This window comes from Ascaphus truei, chromosome 10 (genome assembly GCF_040206685.1).
Source record: "Ascaphus truei isolate aAscTru1 chromosome 10, aAscTru1.hap1, whole genome shotgun sequence".
In the NCBI taxonomy this organism is placed as follows: domain Eukaryota; kingdom Metazoa; phylum Chordata; class Amphibia; order Anura; family Ascaphidae; genus Ascaphus; species Ascaphus truei.
Window position 1 is genome coordinate 22,164,268 of NC_134492.1, and position 25,889 is coordinate 22,190,156.

The window sequence follows — 25,889 nt, forward strand, 5'->3', positions numbered from 1 at the left end:
TTTTACGTAGCGCTTTACAGAGACATTTTGCATGCACAGGTCCCTGCCCTGTGGAACGTACAATTTATTTTTGGTGCCTGAGGCACAGAGAGATAAAATGACTTTCTCAAGGTCACAAGGAGCTGACACCGGGAATTGAACCAGGTACCCTACTTCAAACTCTCAGTGCCAGTCAGTGTCTTTACTCACTGAGCCACTCCCTCTCAAAAGTTATACACACCTTTTATTTTATCACTGTGCTACTTGCGCTTCCACTATTTGTTTGTATGCTCACAGTTTGACTATATTAGTAACTTTTGAAGTATTCTGCCATGAGGGAAAGGCAGTGCTTCTCGGGAGAAGGAGCGGCTCAGTGAGTAAAGACACTGACTCGGTAAACAGTGATACTGAGTTTGAATAAGGGGTACCTACTTCAATTCTCAGTGTCAGGTCCTTGGGCAAATCACTTTATCGCCCTGTGCCTCAGGTACCAAAAACATAGATTGTAAGCTCATCTGGGCAGGGACGGTGTCTGTAACATTCCTATGTGCTGCGTACCGCATGCTATACTGTCATTGTGAAGCGCTTTGAGTCCCATTGGGAGAAAAGTGCTATATGAAATAGATTATCATTATTATTATTATTATTATTAAAGTGAATAATGAGGTTGAAAAAGAAACAATAATGGTATATTCACAAAAATGCAGTTACAACCAAATCATGGAAATGGTAACATTTGATCAACTCGACCTCTCCATGAATGCCAATGTCCTCATCCTTGGGCATATGGTTGGGTTATACATGTTCTGCAGGTTTTATGGTTTCTAAAACCACAGTATAGAGCCTCCTACAGCTAATTATTGGGATGCAGTAATGCAGTTAGTGCACTATTAAAAAAAATCCCTGATATGATTACCATGGATTTAATATCACATGATATATCATTATATCGTTACACGGTGGCAGATGTAATTGAAATACACTTATTGGAGCCGTGGGTCAGGTTTCATTCAATCAGAAGCACCTCGAGGGAGATCTGGGACAACTAAAAATAATCGTCAGGAGCAGAAATCGTAATAAAAATAAAGAAACTGGCAACCCTCTTTCATCTTCCTTAAGCTGGATGCCAGAGACCCTTCCACCCCCTTCTCATTTGTATTTCTTTATTCGCCCCTTCCACAAAAATGCAACTTTCCAGCCGGTGTCCCAGCTGCATATTCTTTATAGAGCGAGAGGGAGCAGCTTTGTGTTTAAGGTAAAATTCTGTGGCAGACCCCAGGTTTAATCTCGGTGCGATCCTTCGCACGCCACTTTATCTCAAAATTGCCTCTTTTTTTTTTTATACTTGCTTTCGTTAATGGCTAAAGAGCGAGACGAGAATAGTAAGACCTTGTATTACAGAAAGAAAATGTGGAAATTCACGTACAGCAAAACTTTTTATACTGGTCTAATAAATGTATCACACGCTTTGTTACTGTGCAGTGGGATTGTCTCCTTTGAGTGGACCAAAGAACCTAGATGGACCAAGGCATGACCACAGAAGTAGATGCATACTTTTCCTTATCTCGTTTGGACCGCTTGAAGCTGGTCACTTAACTCCTTTTTAGATAAATCTACAAAACATTGTAGAGCCAGCACCTTGGTTCACAATCGTGGGCAGGTAAATGGCAAATGAGGTTTAATACAGATAAATGTAAGGTTATGCATTTGGGAAGCAAGAATAAAAAGGCGACTTACAAATTAAATGGAGATATATTGGGTGAATCCTTGATGGAGAAGGATTTAGGAGTGTTTGTAGACTGCAGGCTTGGCAATAGTGCCCAAAGTCATGCAATAGCTGCAAAGGCAAACAAGATCTTATCTTGCATCAAACGGGCAATGGATGGAAGGGAAGTAAACATAATTATGCCCCTTTACAAAGCACTAGTAAGACCACAACAATCCTTAGAAAAGACATTATGGAACTAGAGAGAGTGCAGGGAAGAGCCACCAAATTAATAAAGGGGATGGACAATCTAACTTATGAGGAGAAGCTAGCTAAATTAGATTTATTTACATTAGAAAAGAGGCGTCTAAGAGGGGATATGATAACTATATACAAATATATTCGGGGACAATACAAGGAGCTTTCAAAAGAACTATTCATCCCATGGGCAGTACTAAGGACTCGGGGCCATCCCTTAAGGTTGGAGGAAAGGAAATTTCACCAGCAACAAAGGAAAGGGTTCTTTACAGTAAGGGCAGTTAAAATGTGGAATTCATTACCAATGGAGACTGTGATGACAGATACAATAGATTTGTTCAAAAAAAGGTTGGACATCTTTTTAGATGGGAAAGGTATACAGGGATATACCAAATAAGTATACATGGGAAGGATGTTGATCCGGGGAATAATCCGATTGCCAATTCTTGGAGTCAGGAAGGAATTAATTTTTCCCCTTAATGGGGTTTTTTGTTTGCCTTCCTCTGGATCAATAAGTAAGTATAGATATAGGATAAAGTATCTGTTGTCGAAATGTAGCATAGGTTGAACTTGATTGACCTATGTATTTTTTTCAACCTCATCTACTATGTAACTATATGTAACTATGTAACTATGTAATCTTTTTGTTAAACAAATGGACATTATTCTTATTCTGATCACACCGATGCTAAATCCTCCAGCATTGTATACTCTGCCTCTGCAAAATTAATTCACAGCAATATAATAATAACAGCATGTTCTTGTATAGCGCTGCTAGTTTTACATACCGCTTTACAGAGACATTTTGCAGGCACAGTCCCTGCCCCGTGGAGCTTACAATCTATGTTTTTGGTGCCTGAGGCACGGGGAGATAAAGTGACTTGCCCAAGGTCACAAGGAGCCGACACCGGGAATTGAACCAGGTTTACGTGCTCAATGCCTTAATGCTCTAAAACTCAGTGCCAATCAGTGTCTTTACCCACTGAGCCGCTCCTTCTCCCATATTTTCACAAAGGGTCCAAAGTATGGCTACTATTGTGTATTTTTAAAGAAACTCTTCATAATGAAGCCCGAATCACTGCACGGCAGTGTTTTGTTATTGAGAGTATATTATTTTGCAGGATCCATAGTGTATGTTGGTTTGCTTCTTTTTGCAGTCCATCTTTTAGGCTTCCATTTGAAAAGTTGTTATACATTTGTTAAATTACATCACAAACGTATTTTTTTTTTAACAAGGTGTTACATGACTGAGTGCTTTTAATGTATTGCAAATCCCCAACGTATGTTGCTAAATGAGACCTGGCAGTTTAACGAGAATCAGGTTAACTTGATTTTGATCTCTCTCCCCCATTGAAACTTTGACAAAGCTGTGTGCATGCAAGGAAATCAATACCTTTAAAGCATTGAATTTAACACTAGGCACCAGATTAATCATATTCCACTTTGTAGTGTTTTCATTGCACTGCGTACAGTTCTCGGTACCCTTCCCATATGCTTTTGCTCAGTTATAATATTCCTTATGGCTCTGATTTACCATAAAAGTCCCTTCCCTATCTTTCTCCCAAATATAAGCTCCTCCTGAAGGGTTGTCATCTTTCCTCACCAGCTCTTGCTTACTTTGCCTGCCAAATATCACCATTTCACTCCTTTGTAGCTATAACCTTCATCATAGGATCTTGGCATATCTCATCTACAGTAAGAACGGAGTGGGCATTGTTGATGTAGATAAACTAGTTCCTACTGTTGGAGTTGGTATGGGTTGCACACTTAATGTTTGGTCATCTTCCTTATCCCACAGGGACCCCTTTTGTTTCAGTTTGTGTCACTGCATCATCACGTTTTGTGTGATCAACTATGGTGGTCTTTAGATCTTTTGTTTTCGTGACTATGTTGTTGGATGTTCATAATACATATGCGCCTTTTTTCACTTTGTAAACATTTAACATACATTTTGGCGGTCTGGGACATTTTAGTCGCGGCCGTTTTGCACCACTTACCCCGATGCCGGAGGTCTCTCCGCTGGCCGTTTCGCCACCAAGATAAGCCCCATACCTTACCCTAAATCCCCCAAATCTTAATTCCTAATACTATCGCCACCCCCTACTATAAAAACCTTAACCCCTTACCATAAAATCCTTAATCTCCTACTCTAAAAACTTTAACCTTTTACCCTAATCCTGTATCCTAAAACTTCCATCCTTAACCCCCTACCCTAACCGCTAAAACCCCTTAAATTAACCTGCTTTGTTGAAGAAGCGGCTTGAGCGTCCAACGGCGGAGCGGCGACGGGTCCTTTGGTGGACAAACACCAGTGGAGACTTGGCCGTGGCGAGATGACCGTGACTAAATGTCCGATTACGCATTATGGAGCCAGGTCCTTTTGGGGTGTTGATCTATACTGACCTTTTATCACCTTGTGTGTGGGAAGGCTGATTTGGTTCCCCTTTGCATTTTTAGGTACTTTTAGTTATTTTTAAATGATTAAGATATTTTACCAAGAATGGTAAATCGAGGTACACATCTTTTAATTTATTTTTTTAAAGTGCATCCAGGAAAGGCACAAAGAGGCAAAATGTTTTGCCCATGAGCACACAGCACACAGCATACAGGTGATCAGACAGGAACTCACCAGCTTCTAGATTAAAGAACAACCACGACACTTCCTGTCTGACATGCTCATCATTCTTTGTGATACTTTCTCACTGTAGTCACAGGGAGAGACACAATTGTTTATTTGTCCCTGCACCCTAGTTCTAATGCTGTTTAGAGAACAATGAAAGGTAAGTTGTCATTTTGTGATCATTTGAAGTCCATATCTTGTCTTGCTGCAGGTTTGTAACCCCAACTTTGAATAAAATGGGCTTTAAAAAGCACGCGAAAATTGCTGAGGATTTCCTGGAGCCACTGAAAATATATTTCAGGCTCTTCTAGCAGCAAATGAGTAAAATCTTTCTAGATGTGCATTAGGCAAACAGATTCAAGAGTAGATGCTCAAAACAATCAGTAAAATATATGTATATCAATATGTGTAATATTCAGCTAAATATATATGTAATCTGTAACACACACACACACACACACACTTGTAGCAGCTGTTAAATCCATCCATAAGCCTGCTTTACGTCGTGTTTGTGATGGGACTGACAGTGCATGGAGCAGGCTGATTATACACAATTCCATTTTAGCGATGTAATTTCACAGGGCGATCAGTGTTTGAATGTAATGGCAGCCGGTGCCGGGCGTCAGAATATTAAAGGGGCTAATGGAAAAGCTCCCTGATACACAGGAGGGGCGGGAGAACGAGGCAGCGGGAAGAAATGGGGAGGGGGGGACGGTGGCAGCAAGAAAATTGCGAGAGATCCCACAGATGGCTGGGCACTAAACTAATGGGGCAGGATCCAGGGAGCAGGGAGAGCTCCCCTAAGCACAGGACACCTGCTCCCCTGTAGCTCTGAAATTAAACACAACGATAGTGCTGGTATCAGAATTGAAAGCAGCAATTCCTCCCCCCACCCCCTTCTCTCTTTTTTTTTTTTTTGTAGCAATTGCTAATTTTATGCATTTGAAATCTAAAAATAAGGTACCGATCCGTTGCCAAAGAGGAAATTGCGATGGTGATGCTAGTAGCAGTTGATTGGTGCCTTTTTATTTGGATACAGATAAGTACGACGCCCTAATAATCTAGTCTTTTAAAGCCTTGCATGTGGGGGCATTTAGAATTGTGTGTCCTTGCTACCAGGGAGGAATAGGTGAGAGGTATGTGTTACTGGTGGCCCAGTAGTAGAGGTTTGAGAGACGTGTCCCTGAAGTCACTGTGAAAGGAGAGGTGAGATTTTCGCGACCTTGAAGTCTCTGTAGGCAGAGAGGGTGAAGGTTATATGTTGCTCATGGCTCTGGAGGTGGAGTTAAGAAGGGGCATGTCCTGGATGTCTAAGGACAAGAGAGACACGTATTTGAGGTTTCTGTCTGGTTGCATGATGATATACATGTATATGATCTTTTTGATTATGTTTAACCTTAGCCAACCAAAAGCAACACTAGAAGAAATCTAAAGTTCTGTTCTCTCCGATATTATTGTATGCAAAGTGAGCGTCTATGAACAGTGGCGTTGACGAAAAGAAATCCAATTACTTGTCTATAAACAGATCACATAGAGCGTTTGCTTTTTCAAGCTCTCGCCAAAAGTTTATTATTTAACGAATTACCTAAACTGCACCGTGTCATTATCCATTCGAAGCCAGGGAAAACCGCAACACATTTCAAAGCAGGTCACTCTGGGTGCAAGGCGCTCAAAATCGGAGTTAATATGGGGAGAGTTGGGTAGACGATAAGCATTTTTGTATAAATAAAAAGCCCCTTATTAGTGATTTTCAATGGGAAATGCCGTGTGATGCTCACAAAGACGGGGGGTGGGGGGGGGGGGGGGAAATGCAGAAGAAGAGGAACTAATAAGTCTGGTGTCAGGACATCGATAGCTCAGCCTGCTTTATCTGGGAATATTAAACTGTATTGCATGACATCCAGAGGCAGGCTGAATAGATATGCCAATTCATCTCCCACTCAGGCTTTGACAAGCTAGACTGCCCTTGTTGAAAGGCATCCGTCAAACTTGGCCTGTCTGTTCCCTTTCTCTCACTCCATTTCGCTCCCCCAACCCCTCTATCTCCCCTCCTGTAAGCTCGCCATGCACAAAAATTGAAAAGCTTGAAAATAACGATGAGAATAATAATAATAATAAAAAAAAAAAAAACTAAATACTTTTTTAAGTATCTTTCCCTCCACCCCCTCTCTCTTTACAAAAGAAAATTGATAAGAACCCAAGTGTATTAAGGCATGTTTAGATAACATTGAGAATATTAGAGTGACTGAAGCCAAGGCAGAATGAATAAAATAAAACGGAGGAGGCATAAGCTGGGGAAAGTGATGGCAGATCGGCTAATACAAGTGTTTAATATTTGATGTGTTGGGATAAAGCGGGATCACCTTAGAATCGAATGGAGTGTCAGGCTGAGAATCTATTACTGAAATTCCAGTGTGATGTGACAGAAAAGCACACTGTGTTATTCTTCACTAGTTATAGCAATCTTCTCCCCTCTACATCACTTAAATATTTTTTTCTTTGCATGAATAAACACGCATTATGCTTTCTCTTTCCCCCTTCTCCTTTCTTCCTTTTTGCCTGTAACCTTAAATCACGACAGCCTTTTCCGTGGCTGATGGGGAACATTGGGGTTTCATTATTTGTCCTGATGAATGGAATTCCTGGGCATATAATGTTGCTGTTAACCCCCCCCCCCCTCTTCTTTGCGAGTTATTTTAGAGACATTTCGTTTTTTGGAGGCAATGCTGCAGTGAGCAAAGGTTTTTAGGTGGCGAGATGTAAAAAGTTATAAATGACACAGAGCTGATGCCGATGATGTATACGGTTTTTTTATCTAGTTTTTCCTAGGCACTTAGAGGTGCTGCTAATAATATACATATATTTATTCTCTACAGGTTTTTTATTTATTTTTAATTTTAAACAAATAATTTTCTGATAATTTTAAAACATAACTTATGTTCATCATCATTATTATCATCATCATTATTATTATTATTATTATTATTTGAAGACCGAAAGATTTTATGTCTCGGCAACTCTTGGCTGCTTCTCTGTGCTTCAGCCTAATTTTGCATCTAAGAGCTTTGAACATTTACAATAGAGTTTTGCTGTTTTAGCCCATTTAGTGCTTTGAGGGTCCACCAATGTTGCTCCTCAAGGAATTACCGTCAGCGAGGGTATTAAAGCATTGATACTTCCTGTTTTTGTATGCATTCTACATTGATACTTCACCTTGTTGTATAATGTTGCATTGCAGAACTTGTTTTTTGCTCCCTCTCATGCAAGGTATACTGGACCAGTTTGCTTCACTTAAAAAGGGTTTTGGAAGTGGTGCAAAGTAATTACTTTCCATAGGAAAACGCATCAATCCACCCAGAAACATCCTGAATTTCATCTAGTGGTTGCACCCCTGTGTGTGTGTGTATGTATATATGTCTGTGTGTGTATATATACATATACATTATTAATGTGTATATATATATATGTCTGTGCTTACAGAGCGTAATCTGCTGGGTAGAAGGTAGTTGGTTGCCAAACTCACATGCTCCATGTCCAATAGTCCTCTCTGAGGATATTTTAAAATAAAACATTCTGAAAATGACACGTTTGAGTTGTTCTGTGCCCATGTACTGCAGACCCCTCTGTGAGCAAAGGGGTCAAAGACATTGATAAATAGCCATCTATATGTCACTACACTCTACCAGCTGCAAAACTCTTAGTATACTGGTGCACGTAGAAAGCGATGGGATTCCAAAATATGGCGCGTCTTTTCAAGCCCATTTTGCGTTATTGGATTCCATGCATTGGGTAAATGATTTTATTTTTTCCCTTTTGGAAATATTCATATACTTTGGGTTCAGAAAAACAGTCTTGTATTTCTTATCTTATAATAATTCTTCCCTTTATTCCCTCATGTTCTGTCACTTAGCATTCTTGTTCTGAGGCCAGTTGTGACCATATTCTTCCTGGTATTTGTAGGGGAAACGATGTGATAATATCACTAGTTAGTTAACCTGTGGGTTCTTTGTTCACTTCTAAGGAAAATGGCAATGATCCCTTTTATAAAAATATGTTTAACAATAAATGGAACAATTTGAAACTATTGATTATCACTTAATTATTTTTACAGGATCAAAAGCCTCATCAAAATGCATGTTATAATGATTTATATTGAATGGAGAGATGGCTTGCACTCTGATTCTAAACCCAACGTTTACACATCAGGGTAATTCACGTATTTGATCTAAGCAGTTTTATACTACTAATATACTGTACAACACCTGTTAAAGTGCTCTGTGCTATGCTCCAAAGATGACTTTTCCCCATGCTTATAACCTTTTCCTATCATCCCATCACCTCCCCCCCTCTTATCTCACTTAAAGTGTGAGCGGCCTCGTCTGGAACTGATCAATGCCCCTGGCACTTCCTTCCAAAACCCAGGAAAAAACAATTAAAAGTCAATCGATCCTGCAGGCAGCTTTGAATATGCATAACATGCCTACTTGACCTTCAGTAGTTTGGCCAGGTGCTGGATGCCTGGTTAGTTGGTGTGCTTGGGTTGTACTAAGGGATGACCTTGAGCGGTTAACCAATAATATATATGCTATGTTCAGTGAGACATTGTAGGCATTCCCTATGGTTTAGAATGAGTTACTAGTATCCTTCAGATAAACTAACTGCTATTGCCAGCATCACAGTCCCTGACTGAACGCTCCATGCTCTTGCTTCTCATGAAAAGTGTCTCCGAATTTCGAGTCCTACTGAGTAGATTTCGGTCTACTATCGAAATCTCTGAAAGCTGAGCCTCTGTTTTATTGCAGGTTTGTTCTATCTGGGCTCAGGGCTCAAGTTTTGTGGTTTAAGGCAGCAATACTACCTTCCCCCTTTTGTGTGCATGTGGCAATATATAATTCTACATTCTTACCTAAGTAGACAATTGTTTGGTGCTCCTGTTATAAATCTGACAAAATCCTTATGGTGTTACGAACATAATGGCTGTTTGTCACTGTAACTCAGCAGCTACAAGGTATCTGGATATTACTTGGGTAACATCTATTGTTACAGTTTACAGCTCAAACTGCTGGGAACATTTGCAACAAATTATTCTAAATAGGAAAGTGTTGCAAAGATCTTGCACTGCTTGGGAGGTGGGCTAAAACCTGCTATATAAATCACAGGATGCTTTAAAATGAATTAAAAATGGCATTGAGTTGCATAATAATAAAAAAATGCAGTAAGTATTATCTAATATCTAATTATCTAATTCTACCAAACTGATTTATTATACGATTTAGCATGTTTTGCTGCTTTAAAAGGCATGTGTAATGTCAGCTACTTGGTTCCTTAATTTCAGGTGCCATATTCACATCACTAGTTACATTTTTCTTTGGAAAGATTTCCAACAATCTTTAAAAAAAATAGTACTTTTTTTTAATCTCATTTAAATTGTATGGCGATAACAAAGTGGGATATAAATAATTCACATCAGAATTAGATTTACTGTAAAACAAGAACTAGTTCTGAATGTGTAGGGTAACATGTAGTATGTAAGGAATAAAGGGAAGAGAAAACGAGACATGGGAGAGGAGCAAGCAGGACAGGTTTACATGAGCCAAAAATATATTGGGGCTCTAAAAATGTAACTTAAGCTTTATTTAAAATAAAAACTGTGATTTTTAACTCCCTGCATCCTGAGACACACTGGGAACGCTAACACCGGTACTTCCTGTTCCTGAAACACACTGGGAACGCTAGCACCGGTACTTCCTGTTCCTGAGACACACACTGGGAACGCTAACACCGGTACTTCCTGTTCCTGAAACACACTGGGAACGCTAACACCGGTACTTCCTGTTCCTGAGACACACACTGGGAACGCTAACACCGGTACTTCCTGTTCCTGAGACAGATACTAGGAACGCTAACGCCGGTTCTTCCTGTTCCTGAGACACACTGGGAACGCTAACACCGGTACTTTCTGTTCCTGAGACACACACTGAGAATGCTAACACCGGTACTTCCTGCTTCCCGAGATACACACTGGGAACGCTATCGCCGGTACTTCCTGTTCCTGAGACACACTGGGAACGCTAACACCGGTACTTCCTGCTTCCCGAGATACACACTGGGAACGCTATCGCCGGTACTTCCTGCTTCCCGAGATACACACTGGGAACGCTAACGCCGGTACTTCCTGTTCCTGAGACACACTGGGAACGCTAACACCGGTACTTCCTGCTTCCCGAGATACACACTGGGAACGCTCGCGCCGGAACTTCCTGCTTCCTGAGATACACACTGGGAACGCTAACACCGGTACTTCCTGCTTCCTGAGATACACTCTGGGAACGCTAGCGCCGGTACTTCCTGCTTCCCGAGATGCACACTGGGAACGCTAGCGCCGGTACTTCCTGTTCCTGAGACACACACTGGGAACGCTATCGCCGGTACTTCCTGCTTCCCGAGATACACACTGGGAACGCTCGCGCCGGAACTTCCTGCTTCCTGAGATACACACTGGGAACGCTAACACCGGTACTTCCTGCTTCCTGAGATACACTCTGGGAACGCTAGCGCCGGTACTTCCTGCTTCCCGAGATGCACACTGGGAACGCTAGCGCCGGTACTTCCTGTTCCTGAGACACACACTGGGAACGCTATCGCCGGTACTTCCTGCTTCCCGAGATACACACTGGGAACGCTAACACCGGTACTTCCTGTTCCTGAGACACACCGGGAACACTATCGCCTGTACTTCCTGCTTCCTGAGATACACACTGGGAACGCTAACACCGGTACTTCCTGTTCCTGAGATACACACTGGGAACGCTAACGCCGGTACTTCCTGCTTCCTGAGATACACACTGGGACCGCTAACGCCGGTACTTCCTGTTCCTGAGACACACACTGGGAACGCTAGCGCCGGAACTTCCTGCTTCCTGAGATACACACTGGGAACGCTAACACCGGTACTTCCTGCTTCCTGAGATGCACATTGGGAACGCTAGCGCCGGTACTTCCTGTTCCTGAGATGCACTCTGGGAACGCTAACACCGGTACGTCCTGGTACCTTTGATGCACACTGGGAATGCCAAAGCCGGTACTTCCTGATTCCTTTGCACACTGGGAATGCCAGCACCGGTACTTCCTGGTACCTTTGATGCACTCTGGGAACGCCGGTATAGGTACTTCCTTGTTGTTTAAATCCAATTACATCACTGCTTCTATTGGCCAATGTAACGTGGGCAATTTAAATCACCATTTAAATTTCCCTGAAGGGGACGGTACCAGCGCTACATCTACATGTCCCGGGGCTGAAATTAACTTGTTTAAGAGAGGGGGGTTAAAAAATATATGAGTATGTGGAACTGCTGCTTTAAAGTAACATATTTCATTAAGAAGCAGAAAAAAAACATTACTTCCTAAAGGAACCGGGGAAAAAAACGGAAAGCGCAGTTCTTAACAGTAATATTCAGTATCTTGTTTCAAAGGTTTTTAGGGAGTTATTACACTTATATGTTGTTGGAATTGAATTGTTGCATTTTCTTGTGTAGAGAAGTAAATGCATCTTTGATACATGGATATAAATGCTTCAATGTCTTTGCTGACAAAAGACATAATGAGAGGCTATTTGCCACTGACTCTGCAGCCCGACAAGAACATCTGCTCTTACACGACTTACAAATCGTGTAACGCAGCCCTGATGGGAAACAGACTGAGGTCTTGGCTTGGGGAAAAATAATGAACAATAAAGATATCAACACATATTTGTACAAAGCCAAACAAAACCAAACAAACTCCCCTTTGTGTACATAAACTGTAATTTCAGTGAATTATGCACAGACTTAATTAGGAGTTTTAATTGCTAATCATCTCCCAATAGGATTAGCACTGTTATCTATTAATTATCCGCAGAGCAGCGTGTTTGGCTAAGAGGGAAGCGAGATGGCTGCAGAAAACGGTTACGTACACCGGCACTTAATTATGTGCTAAAAGGAAACTAAGAGACAGGAAATATTGCGTTATTAAGTTATAAATTACAAGAGACTCTTCACCCAATCACGGGGCCTTCAGTACTCCTCTGATCTCCTGTTCATCACAAGGACAGTCTCACCTAGGATCAGAGTGAACTATTGGCAGGCTTTTGGTTTGCGCGTTAGATGTAGGTAAGTGGCACCTTTTTAAAAATAATTCAGCTTAACAATTTAAAGTGTCTTTTTTTCCCTGGTAAACAGATGCTTCATCGATCTTTTTTTTGTTTTTTTAATCTATTTGATATCTGTCACAATAACTCAATATGGAAGATCATTTCGTATAATTTGTCAACCGCCCTTCTCACTGAGAAGTAATCATTATGATGCCATCTTTATCTCAGGCAGGTGGTGTTGCTAGGTAGAAATATGGTGGTGTAAAATAAAAGGGAGATTCTTTAGAATGGCGGCTGCTGTTGAGAATTATTTCGCAACTGCTTTATAACTTACTTTTGATTACTGCAGCATTGAAATCACTGCAGCGTTATCTCCTCATTAAAGGAGCCATCCAAGCAATAGCCTACATGTGTTTTTTTTTTTTAAATCTGTTTTGTAGTATTAAATAACACTTGCTATATATATTTTTTTTTTAAGCTGGATTTTGCTTATCGATCACAGGAGAACGAATCGATCGGCAGCTTTGGTAGTTCATTTTCAAAAAAAGTAACCAAAGGCTGCACATATTAAATCAACGACAAAAAGGTGTTTGTTTTTTTTAAGTTGCTTGGATTGCCTCTTTAAGATACATTTCCAGTAACTTGCCCTTATCAGAAAAATACATTCTGTATATTCTATATAAAGAAAACTGACTTTTTTCTCTCACCACATTGATGGTAATAATCATGTGAAAGGTGACTGACTGTACATGCGCATCTTTGGTAATGCTATGCTAATCATATTGAGAAATGATTAGCAATATGTTAATACATAAAGACAATATACACATATATATATATATATATATATATATATATATATATATATATATATATATATATATATATATGTACATAAACAAATATGAAACAAATAAAAAAAATTAAATGGTGATGTTATTGATATTTTACCAAAACACAAAGAAAGGGGTGGTTATGGGATACATGTTCAGAAAGGTTGGGAATAGGCTACAGGCTTTGTATAACATAGACACTTCAAATAATGTTACAGAACTTTATCTCATGTCAGTTGCACAATACCTTTATGACTGGGGTAGTGTCAAAGGAAAGGTCAGTGGTTCGGTTGGTACAAGGGGTACATGGGGGGGGGGGGGAGGGTGTAGACTCTACAGCAAGGCTCTCAAACTCGATCCTCAAGGTCCATCACCAGGCCAGGTTTTATGGATATTCCCTCTTTAGCACAGGTGACTCAGTCAAAGACTGAGCCACTGATTGAGCCACCTGTGCCGAAGCAGGGATATCCATCAAACCTGGCCTGGTGGTGGCCTTTGAGGACTGAGTTTAATATCCCTGCTGTGGAGTTTGTGTTCATTTCCTTATAATAATGTCATTAGGGCAATCTAGCCTGAATTTCTGGCATATATAAAATGATTTGTGTGTGGTTGGAACTGAACAAAAAGTAAAGTAAATGTATAAAATAACAAGCTGATCTGTGATTATCTTAACGGGCGTCTGTGTAGTCCTACAGCATGAGCTGTAAAGTAATGAATTTCCTAATCCTGGATTGCACCTTTAATTGACCGGCGATAAAAGGCGTACACAGTGGCATCAAAAAAGTTACTCAACTCCCATTAGAATAATGTGCTTTAGGAATCGGATCAGATTGTAGCCACTTAGTGTATGCGTCCCTCCCTGCTTCTTGATAAATGAGCTACAAAGTCTGGTTTGTTGCCTGATGTTATAAGTGCACATCTCATTTTTGAGACGTTTAGCCACTTATTAACTCACTCGTTATTCTTCATCATTCCTTAATGTTGCTCAGTTTGTTAAATTGTTCACTTCTTTTTTGGGCAAACTAATAAGGGGAAGGGGGATTGAGCTTCCCAAAAACTAGCCCATGGCCATGTAAAGAAGGACCAGTGGGCCACCTATGTGGAAGATGGGAAGGTGCTTGTGCTGCAATCCATATACTCCACTGCTTTCCTGGCTTCCTTTCTGGAATATGTGGCAGCCTTCCAGGAAGCAAACGGCTTTTGTATTGCCTACCGCTTGTCTCCGCCTATGTCTTTTGAAGGGTCTGTTTTGCCCCAGTGCACATGGGGACACCTTTTGTCTGCCTGCAGCCTGTGCCAGCTTTCTGACTGTGTACCTGTCTTTCTGAGAGTGTGAGCTCTACACAGCAAGGCTTAGTCCGTCTCCCTCCACCAAGCTGGCGGGCAGGATTGGTTGAGCGGACAAGGTGGTCATGCTCCCGCATGCATGGACGCGTGGCCCTCAAGTGAGTGATGAGGCCGCCGCCAGCCAGGAGGTGCGCCATGCAGCAGGACAAGTAGGTGTAAGGGAAAAACCGCTATGGCAGGGCATAAATCCGCAGGTGTGGCGGCAACCCACTCCAATGTTGCCAGGGGGATGTCGACACAGAAGTTTTTGATGCCATCGGCGGTCAAGGATGAGCCAGTGGTTAGGGTGTCGAGGCACCCTCATGCTGTAATTTCAGATAGCGGTGAGGTGGCGACCGGCTCAGGGATGAGTCGGCAGCATGCGGCTGAGGCACGGTCACCATCACCACCCAGCGTTGGTGGTACGTCGTCAACAGCACGGGAACAGGGGAATAAATCTTATTGGAATAAACCTCCATCAATCACCCTTATGCCTTCGCAGATTCCACAGATGCATGGATCATTGGAGATTTACTCATATACTGGGCAGAGAAGCGAGCCTTCAAACGTCCATACGGGAGAAACCTCGGGTTGCACGAGGAGCATGCAAAGGTGTTATGGTGCGGAGGTAGGGGACTGCGGTGGGGTCAATTGCTCCCACGGCTAATGATGATGGCCAGAGATAGAAGAGCATCACGGATCCTTATCCTTCAGGCCGGGGGCAAAGACGTGAACACGCGACGCTACTTCGAGCTGGTCGATGCGATAAAGCAAGACCTGGTTCGCATCCTCGCCCTTTGGCCGGGAATTCAGATTGGCTGGTCAGACATAGTCTGCAGGGCAGTTTGGAAGGGCGCACGGGCCCCGGGCGCAGTCGACCGAGCGCGTGTAAAGTTGAACAAGATGGTGGGAAAATTTGTGATGCAGTGCAGGGGGTGGCAGATCAGCCACTCGGATTTCAATTACTAAATAGTTGGCCTATTTAGGGCTGACGGCGTACATTTAACCGAGATTGAGGCGGATTTGTTCAACAACGAGTTGCAAGAAGGGTTGGAGAGGAGAGGGTCCTAGCGGGTTTGGCAGCAGTTTAAGGGGGTTAAATAGACTCGTTGATGGTGGCAGTTTGGGGGGTAAGTGCTTGTCCTTGCCAGACGGTGTTCGGGGCTGATAAAGCCCGTGGGTAGTCGTGAGTGGGCGGGGCCAACTGAACATGACTCCCGGGAACACACTCGCGACAACGGCCGGCTCCTGGGGGCTCAGCTAACTACGGGGGCAGCAGGCTAAGGCCTGGCTGACCCCCTTCCCATAACCCAGGGTTTCCCAAACTTTTTTTTCCGTGACCCGGTTATTTTTGAACTTCTCCTTCGTGACCCACTAAAAAATTTATCGCCTATAGGGCCTGCACAGACACACACACAGCCACTGATACACACACACAAACACACACACAGCCACTGATAACCCCCCCCACAGACACACACACAGCCACTGATACACACACAGCCACTGATACACATACACACTTGGGTGGGTGGCAGTGACTGGGTGGGTGTGTGGGAGACGGTGGGTGAGTGACTGGGTGGGTGGGAGACGGTCGGTGACAGTGACTGGGTGGGTGGGAGACAGTGACTGGGTGGGTGGGAGACAGTGACTGGGTGGGAGAGAGTCACTGGGTGTCAGTGACTGGGTGGTGGGTGACAGTGACTGGGTGGGTGACAGTGACTGGGTGGGGTGACTTACCTTGCCGCCGGACGCTTTCCCCTGCTGCCCCCGATAACCCCTGCTGCCCGGGACGGGAGGTGGGCTTGGGGGCACGGGAGGTGGGCTCGGGAGGGTGTGCCACGGGAGGTGAGCTCGGGAAGCGGGCCGCAGTAGGAGCTTGTACTTCCCCCTCCGTCCCACATAATGTGGGCCGCAGAGGAGCTGGTACTTCCTCCTCCGTCCCACGTTGGGAGCGGGGGGGGAGGAAGGGAGCGGGCCCTGCTTGCCCTGCGCATGCGCGCGGGACCGCGGGGGGAATCGCCGCCATTTTTTTAAACTTGAGCGGAGGGGAACGGGAGACACCGCGCGGCCAGCCTCGCTGCGACCCTGCAATTTTGGTGCCGTGGCCCGGTGCCGGGTCGCGACCCACCATTTGGGAAACGCTGCCATAACCCATTAAGCGAGCTCTCTGGCAGGGACTAGCGGTTACTTTATTATTGTTTAATAAACAAAGCCGCAGCCTTTTATACCCCCAAACCTAGTCTGTCTTTCTTGTCTGTTATATGTGGGTATTGGTTAGCAAGGGGAGGGGGGTGGGGGGGATCACAGCCTCCCTGGTTATGACAAATGAGCTACAACGTCTGGTTTGTTGCCTGATGTTATATGGAAACATGCACTTCTCATTTTTGAGACGTTTAGCCACTTATTAACTCATTATTCCTCATCATTCCTTAATGTCACTCAGTTTGTTAAATTATTCTTATCTTTTTTGGACAAACTAATAAGGGGAAGGGGGATTGAGCTTCCCAAAAACTAGCCCATGGCCATGTAAAGAAGGACCAGTGGGCCACCTGTGTGGAAGATGGGAAGGTGCTTGTGCTGCAATCCATATACTCGGCTGCTTTCCAGGCTTCCTTTCTGGAATACCTGGCAAACTTCCAGGAAGCAAACGGCTTTTGTATTGCCTTCCCAAACCCCCCCCCCCCCCCCCCCCATACCCTGTCTGTCTCTGCCTATGTCTTTTGAAGGGTATGTTTTGCCCCAGTGCACATGGGGACAACTTTTGTCTGCCTGCAGCCTGTGCCAGCTTTCTGACAGTGTACCTGTCTTTCTGAGAGTGTGAGCTCTACACAGCAAGGCTTAGTCCGTCTCCCTCCACCCTGGCAATTTACATTTCAATCTTCCTTGTTTTGTTCCAAAACGTACTCTTGTATGGAGCCTGTGTGTTGTCTTGCAGAAAAACAATAGTGCGTTGGAAAAGCCTCTAAGTTGAGACAGGCAAATTCTTGCCAGCTGTGTCACTCTCCTCTAACTTTGGAAAGTTCTACATGCTAACCTCTTTTCTGCCAGGGATAGCTTCCACTCAGACATTGAGAAAGATAACAAGTTGGCCATTTGATTGAAAGCTATTGGAATCCATCAACAAACAATCTTTATAAGTAGGTGTTGAGTTATAAGCTCTTGTCATGGAGTGCACCTCTGTTGGGGTGTCTCAATGGCTTCTGGCACAGTGTAATAACCAGTAGGAGACTCCTTGCTCGATTGGGTGTACATTTATATGTTCTTGGAGAATGGTATAAAGAGGGAATGGAAAGGATCTGCAGCTGTAATAATTGACAGAAACCACCAGCGATGTTATTTGGGAGTGAGTACATTAAATGGAAGAAGCATTAAAGGGTTGAATTAAATAACCATTTGCATCTGTGCTTTATACTGCAGCATGTTCTACGGTAACTGCTTTCCTGGTACTGCTGTTTCTTCCATATTCAAATGTTGTGCAGCTCTGTAAGCATTAAAAAAATACAGGTCCAAAATGTAAGCAACTTCAAACCAAACAAGAAGAAATACTACTATGAAATGAGTGAGATAGGAAATGTGAGACTGTTTGACTCTCCTTGTCCCACGTAACCTATCACCCCCTGGAGACGCATAACCGGGAGGATTTTATTATGATCAATGATTAGAGTCATGTGCTTACATAAGCTGTAGAAATGTCACATATGATCTTAATGGTGAGAAGGCACTCGGGGAGTTAGTCTCTATCAGATGATTTTCTTATGCTCTGTCTTTTACACGACACTACACTTGTACTGACTATCTATATAGCACAGACCATACACCACTATGTCAAACCGGTGCTTCCACCTTCTCAGCCACTTTTAGATAAACATCTGAGAAAGTAGCCTTCTAACAAGGTCAAAACTTCTTGTGCAGAGACTGTGTATTGAGGACGCTTGTTATTAGTTGTCGCAGGTTAGACAGTCAAAGCAAAACTATAAGAGGTGTGTGTGTGTGTGTGTGTCCGTCCGTCTGTCCGTCCGTCCGTCCGTCCGTCCGTCCAAGAGAATCCAGAACTCTACCCCTTTACTAGTTCAGTGCCGGAGGGGAGTGCTACGCATTGTTAATGCCAAAAATGAAACAAATGATGACTCATGAAATGTGTGCTTACATAAAAATTAAACTGAAAACCACTTCCATCATGCTTTTTAAAGAAGTGATCTCACCAAATTTCAATAATTACATTTTGTAATCTATTTTTTACATACTTTAAACTGGCGGGAGTTCCAGAGCTTAAACTACACTATATTTAGGACAAAGGATCCCCTGGTTCTCGAGATAGTTACCCGTCTAGTTGCCAGTGTTACTTGCTGGACATTTAAAACGTCGTTCAATAGAAAACAATAGCGTCAACCCCCCAATGATAATTCCACTTCCTATTGCCTGTGGGACCAATCACATTTGGTGGTCTTTTCATTTTTACCAATGCAGGCATATTCTACAAGGTGAAGATGTGCTGAATAATTGCTTATTGGGCACATCAATAATAAAAAAAAAATATCTAAAAGGTAACAAATGGAAAGCATCTGTGCAGAGCGTGGAGGCAAAGGCGAATCTGGTAGGCAAAGCTTGTGGGACATAATTTGTGAACGCTAAATGATTAGTTTATGTTAAAAAGAAAAAAAGACAGAAGGAACGAGCAAACCCCAAATGTGATTAATTATTAATTATGAACACGCTGCTCATAGATTAAAATATGCTCACAATTAACACCTGGGATGTGCAGCTAGGTGGCAGGACTTCAACAGTAACTGATGTGAAAGCTGAAAAAGAAACAACTCATTAGGGGTTATTAATGAAACTGCAATAATACTAATCGGCCACTATCGCACCGTAACTTCCATTGAAGTTAATGGACCCTATCTCAGTACTTATAAAATAAAAAAAAAACACAAATGCAAACTACAGTAGGGGTGCCCACAGATGTGCATTTGAAGAACCAGTGTCACCTATCCCATTGGTTTAAACCAAGTGAAAACTTGGCGACAGATCACCTAAAGGGGAGAAAAACACTGGCAACTAAACCTATGTAAGTATTTTGGGAACCAGGGTGTGTCGGAAGTAAAAGTAGAGCAGTTTAGCTCCGGAGAATCACTGGGTCAGCATTCTGTAAAATAACAAAAATCCAATAGTTCAAAAAAAAAAAAAAATCTATGAAGCCGGAATGGCTGTTTTTAGCAGTAGTCCTTATTCCAAGGGATTCATGGATGAACTCTCCTTCAGTTCCATTTTGAGTTCTGAAACATTATAAAACTCTCTTCTTGTGGTCTCTCATTGTGGGACCTTAATGACTCATATATCATAGTAAACAAAAATATGTGTATCTCTTTTTTGAAGCCCTGTGATGCTGTATCCGTTATATGTGCATCAATCTCTGGTTTTCAACCTGTATTTAAGAAATTAAGGAACCCTATAATTATATTGTGAAATTCTGCTCAACCCGAACTCTCTCTAATACTCGCTCTAATAGCGTGTCTGAGATCAGATGCGCTGTAAGAAACCCCAACCTTCTCTAATAGCGCGTCTGAGATCAGATGCATTGTAAGGATCCCCGACCTTCTCTAATAGCGTGTCTGAGATCAGATGCATTGTAAGGATCCCCGACCTTCTCTAATAGCGCGTTTGAGATCAGATGCATTGTAAGGATCCCCGACCCTCTCTAATAGTGTTTCTGAGATCAGATGCATTGTAAGGATCCCCAAACCTCTCTAATAGCGTGTCTGAGATCAGATGCATTGTAAGGATCCCCGACCCTCTCTAATAGCGTGTCTGAGATCAGATGCATTGTAAGGAACCCCAACCCTCTCTAATAGTGTTTCTGAGATCAGATGCATTGTAAGGAACCCCAACCCTCTCTAATAGCGCGTCTGAGATCAGATGCATTGTAAGGAACCCCAACCCTCTCTAATAGCGTGTCTGAGATCAGAGGCTTTGTAAGGATCCCCGACCCTCTCTAATAGCGCGTCTGAGATCAGAGGCTTTGTAAATAATTTTTTCTTTGATACAATTTTCAAATGACCTACAAATTGCAGGGGGGCCTAGGAACCCTGGTTGAAAAACACTGATCTATCCCATTAAGTTATTTTCTGTCCCCCACGCAGGATCCGGGACTTGACTCGCAAACACACAATGTTTTTTGTTTTTTTGCAGGAACCTTAAACAGCTAAAAACTAATGCATAGCTAAACTACAATACATAATCTGGCTTTAAATATGGAAATGTGTCAAGAAAGAAGTCTCCCCTCAGCTAACATTCCAGTACTACTCCTATTCATTTCATAATCACTACATTGAGTTTATCTCCTCCTAAAAATGGGCCAGAACTACAGCATAAAAACAGCCCAGCGAGTACATAGTAGAATTTAGTTCATGGGAGGTTCAAAGCAGCAATCACCCAAAATCAAGTTTTTGTTAACCCCCATATGAACCAGGGTGCCCCTGCAACTAAACCATGGCTTTTAAAGCCCCTGGGACCTCCTGATTGCCGAGATATTATTTTTGTTACTGTTGCCAGTACTTTCAAGGAAAAGCAAAGATGGCCATGGGGTCACCCGATCAGACACTGCAACGTCCTGATCATATGAAAGCTTTCTATTAACTAACATCTATTAACCAGATTGTTTCTCCAGGACAAGTATTCTTTTTAAAATTCAATAACTATTGATCCAGGGAATCCCTTATTTCCAATAAGGTAATATACGTGTGTGTGTGTGTGTGTCTGTGTGTGTGTGTGTGTGTGTGTGTGTGTGTGTGTGTGTGTGTGTGTGTGTGTGTGTGTGTGTGTGTGTGTGTGTGTGTGTGTGTGTGTGTGTGTGTGTACACGTGCAACACTGATAGCTGCCTTAAGGTTTGAAAAAGTGTTAGGTGAGTAAATAGAGGGATATTTAAAATTTGTAGTAAAATATAAAATGCAGTGAGAGGATACATTATTTGTTAGATGGATGGTGCACAAATAATTCTGTATCTTTTTATCCCCTCTTTGTTTCAGGCCTACAGCTTTGCCATTGGAACTTGGCCTAAGAATGGACTCCTAGACATGAACAAGGGCATGAATCTGCAACACATAGGGAGACCTCACAGTGGCATAGGTGAGTGATGTCTTCCCATACACACCTAAGGTGACTGGATCAGAGGTTCTGTTTAATCAATTGGCAATGTGCTCTTGACTAATATCCTATAGAATAAGTTATTTATTAAAGCCGTTAATTGTGGTTCACAGACGTGTCTCACACTGCCATAACACACCCACTTTTACTTTAGATGTAATCGCAAATACTGCTGCATTGTTCCTACATATGCTACATATGTCTGCATCAATTTCAGCAGCTTTTCAACTATACAGGACTTTCAGATACTGCTTTTTCTGGTAATTGCCCACGTGCACATCGATGTGTTTAATAACATTGACTTCTATGCGCCATTAGTAATTACTGTATACATAAAAAACATTTAAATCAGCCTTGCAGGCATCGTCAAAACTTTGTTAACAGCATATTTAAATTGAGTTAGTGTTATCGACAACAAATATGCAGTTCTTTCATGTGGGGACTATCTACAATACAGTAGTTACACTATGTTGGAACTCGAACATACACCATTGCCACAGAATCTGCATGGTTTATTACCATTGGGAAGTTTTTTTTTCTGAGTCATAATATTGCATGTAGGAAATTGCATCTGTACTATAAAAAAAAAAATATGTGACATTGAGTGAAAAGCCATTGCAAAGCTAGGAAACATAACTATTTCCTGGGACAAGGGCATTAACTAGAGCTGGAAAAAATGGTCAAAAGGCACAAAAAGAAACGAAACAAAAACGAGTGCTTCTGTGTTTCATTCTTTTAAACACGGTGACAATGGTTTTTAGAGAGTACTTTTAGGAGGTGTTAATTATATTTACGCTATAAGAGTAAAAAGAACACCTTATTTTGCCTCTGCGTGCAAGGTACAAAGACATAGATTCCTAGCTTAAGCACACACCATCCGTGCTACATGAATATAACAGTTTAATATTACTGTAAGAGTCTCTTATAGGCCATATATATCATTTCTAAATATACAGGAATGTTTGAAATGTACACACCAGGCACATGTAATGCTCGTCCAGCTTTAAAGTCTTGTTGCGACCGTGTTAGGAGTGAAGGGGTTAATTTTGTTCTCAGCCTCCAACCACAAAACTCTCAAATCAATACACGTTAAGGAGATGAATTATTTAAATCTCAGCAGCATTTAATTAGTAAGCCCGTTCTGAGGGATGGCTCTCCAAGAGTTATTGACAGGGTTGCATTAAAATTTGGTTTCTGCTTTGAGTGGGCATTCATTTTACGGGCGTGCGGGGACAACCCAGGAGGAGCCGCACCGAACACTGTCAAATGTTTGATTCTTAACAAGAATTGCAGCGATGTACATAATGTCACTACTTTTACTACCCGTGGATACACTGTAAATCACAAGTAGTGGAACGCAGCAAAAGTCCATATTGAGCACGTCAAGATGAAATTGTTTCTACAATCCTTCATTATGTATTCCATTTGTGCATTAGGGATTTTATTAAGCTTGCTTCTAAATTGTTTTAGTATTACTTGCTTATATGTAACGACTTCATATAAACAATTTACCTTTTGCTCGTCCCCCAAAAAACTTGTTTAAAACACCTAGCAGCTCTGAATTACTCCGTCTTCTATATCGTCGCTGTAGAATCATTGAAGTATCGCAACTTTTTCAACTGTAAAGCAATTAAACAAGTCTGAAAGTATTAAACAGGTTTAAAAAAACATCTCATTTTGTATTCAGAGATGATGTTTCAAAGGTTGAACTTGATCGACATATGTCTTTTTTCAACCTCATCTAATTTTGTGATTATTGAATCTACACAGGTACTTGTTTCTTATATGGAAAACTATATGGGACAATTGACCCTTATTTGCTGTCCGGTTTTGTGTCTAGATATCTTCCACAGGTGATGAAAACTAGCCGTTTTGTCATAGTGTAAGTTATATATAAAGTGTAGGGTGCTTGGGAAGTATTGATATTAGTATTTTTTCTCTCTGTTGGAAGAGCATTAAGCCAGATCGGAGATTAAAATAAAGCTTAGAGTGCGACTTTTTGAATGTCAGCCTTCGGTTAGTCATAAATTTAGGGTACTTTTATACTCCACTTAGGGGGTATAAAACATTGATATATGTAATTCGCAAGTGTCCATCCATCACGCTCTGGGTCTCCTACAACATGTTTTTTTTGCCCAATCTAGCTGTACAGGAGTATGTACCAGAAAAATTGACTGATTTTTTTAAAATTTAATTTCTAAAAATAATTCACAAGTTTCCATCCATCATGTTTGTATTTGACTTAAGTTGCATCCCATGCAAATTCGTGTATATTTGTTTTGAGTATGTTGCCTTTCCCTTGTCTTGCATCCTGTATATATGCCTCCGGCCTTAACATTTGTAAGCTACCGACCCTTTACGTGCCAGAGAGGACTGCAATGGAGCGTGAAACAAGATGTTGCCAACTCATCCAATTAAGGGACCTGTCCTATCTAAACTGTTGCAACAAATGTTCAAAATGCTAGATACATGACCGAGTGCTTTCATTATCATTTTATTGTAATTACAATGTATGGTGTATATGAACCGTCTCCATTAGTAGTTCAACTGGAGTACTCCTCCTCTCTATAAACATGATCATTAGAGTATTGGAAAATGCTGCTGGAACACACCATCTTAGCAGCACAGGGACGATTTATGCCTTGATAGATTTCCAGCCACAAATACGTCATGAGCTGCTTTTCCTCCACAAAGTCTCACGTGCAAACACCCTTTTCCAAGTTAGAGTACCCAAGCCAGCTCTGTTAATAAATCGTTACTCTTAGTCAGAGAAATGGCGGTGCTGGCTCAGGGCTTTGCCTGGAAGATCTCCGTAAAACTCTTGGTCATAGGTTCAAATCCTGACCTGCCTGACCCAGCCTTTCATCCTCAGGAGGCAGTTATGGGGGTTTCCAGTTATAATTGAGTCATAATATCAATCATTTGTCAGCCGGAGCTCTCTACAAGGCATGTGTGAGTGTCTTTTACCTCCATTCCGCAGCTTGGGATACAGCCCATTACACGCTAAGAGTTCCCAGCACTCCTGCAATCAATGGTTTAATTGATACTTCATGCAGTTAATGTATCCAAGAAATGAGTAATATCGTCCCCTCAAATTGAGTTCTGTGGCGACACCGAGTTATGAAGTGTGCACACTGTTGGTTTGTCTTATCACAGGGAGCCACAGCTTAAAGCACCGGTTCCTACAGTTATTCTTTTTTTTTTTTTTATATACCTACTGTAAGCTTTTAATGAAAGACACTACATGTAAAAAGGTGCTACTATTTTGTAATCCAGACAATTAACATGCAAGTAATTCTGTTCACTATCAACTTCAAGTCTAGTTTTTCTTAGTTACCCGATCTCTTAATTTGGCAGCGTAGCCAGTTCGTTTTTTGATTTCTTACTGAGGTACATAATCCAGCTAATCAGAAGAGAAGTTAAAGTAAGCCTACATACTTTTGAGAAAACACATTGCGATTCTTTAAAATATTAGAACAAGTAACAACCCCCTTGCCCATCTGAATGTTGTCTAAGCCCTTCCACATACCAATAGTGATCCCATTACTTACCAGGGAACGCTTTTTTTTAATTTAAATATAAAGATAGTATGATTGGGCTCCACACAAAATCAACATTAAAGGCTCAGGTTTTGCATGCTTTTGCTAACTTAAGGCAACCCCATAACCTATCCACAGGTACTGCCTGCTGTCAGGTTACAGTTGACCGTTTTGTGGATAACAAAAAATGGACTGATGACGGAGACCTAATTTCAACCACCTTGGACACTAGATTGTAAGCTTATTGGGGCAAGACTTCATTATGGCTCTATTATTCTATGTAATGAGTTGCGCACCTTATAATTGCACTATTTGTATATATATTTTTTATTGACTAATGTTAAAATTAGTTGGCAA

The 25,889-nt window shown here is 41.9% G+C and overlaps 1 protein-coding gene across 1 annotated transcript in view; it reads left to right on the forward strand.

The window, feature by feature from the left end:
* Positions 1 to 25,889, forward strand: part of ERI3 (ERI1 exoribonuclease family member 3) — a 193,567-nt gene that overhangs the window by 100,580 nt on the left and 67,098 nt on the right. The window contains exon 7 of the mRNA XM_075616200.1: positions 21,876 to 21,975. Coding sequence (XP_075472315.1) covers positions 21,876 to 21,975 — 100 coding nt within the window. The remainder of the gene's footprint in view (positions 1 to 21,875; positions 21,976 to 25,889) is intronic.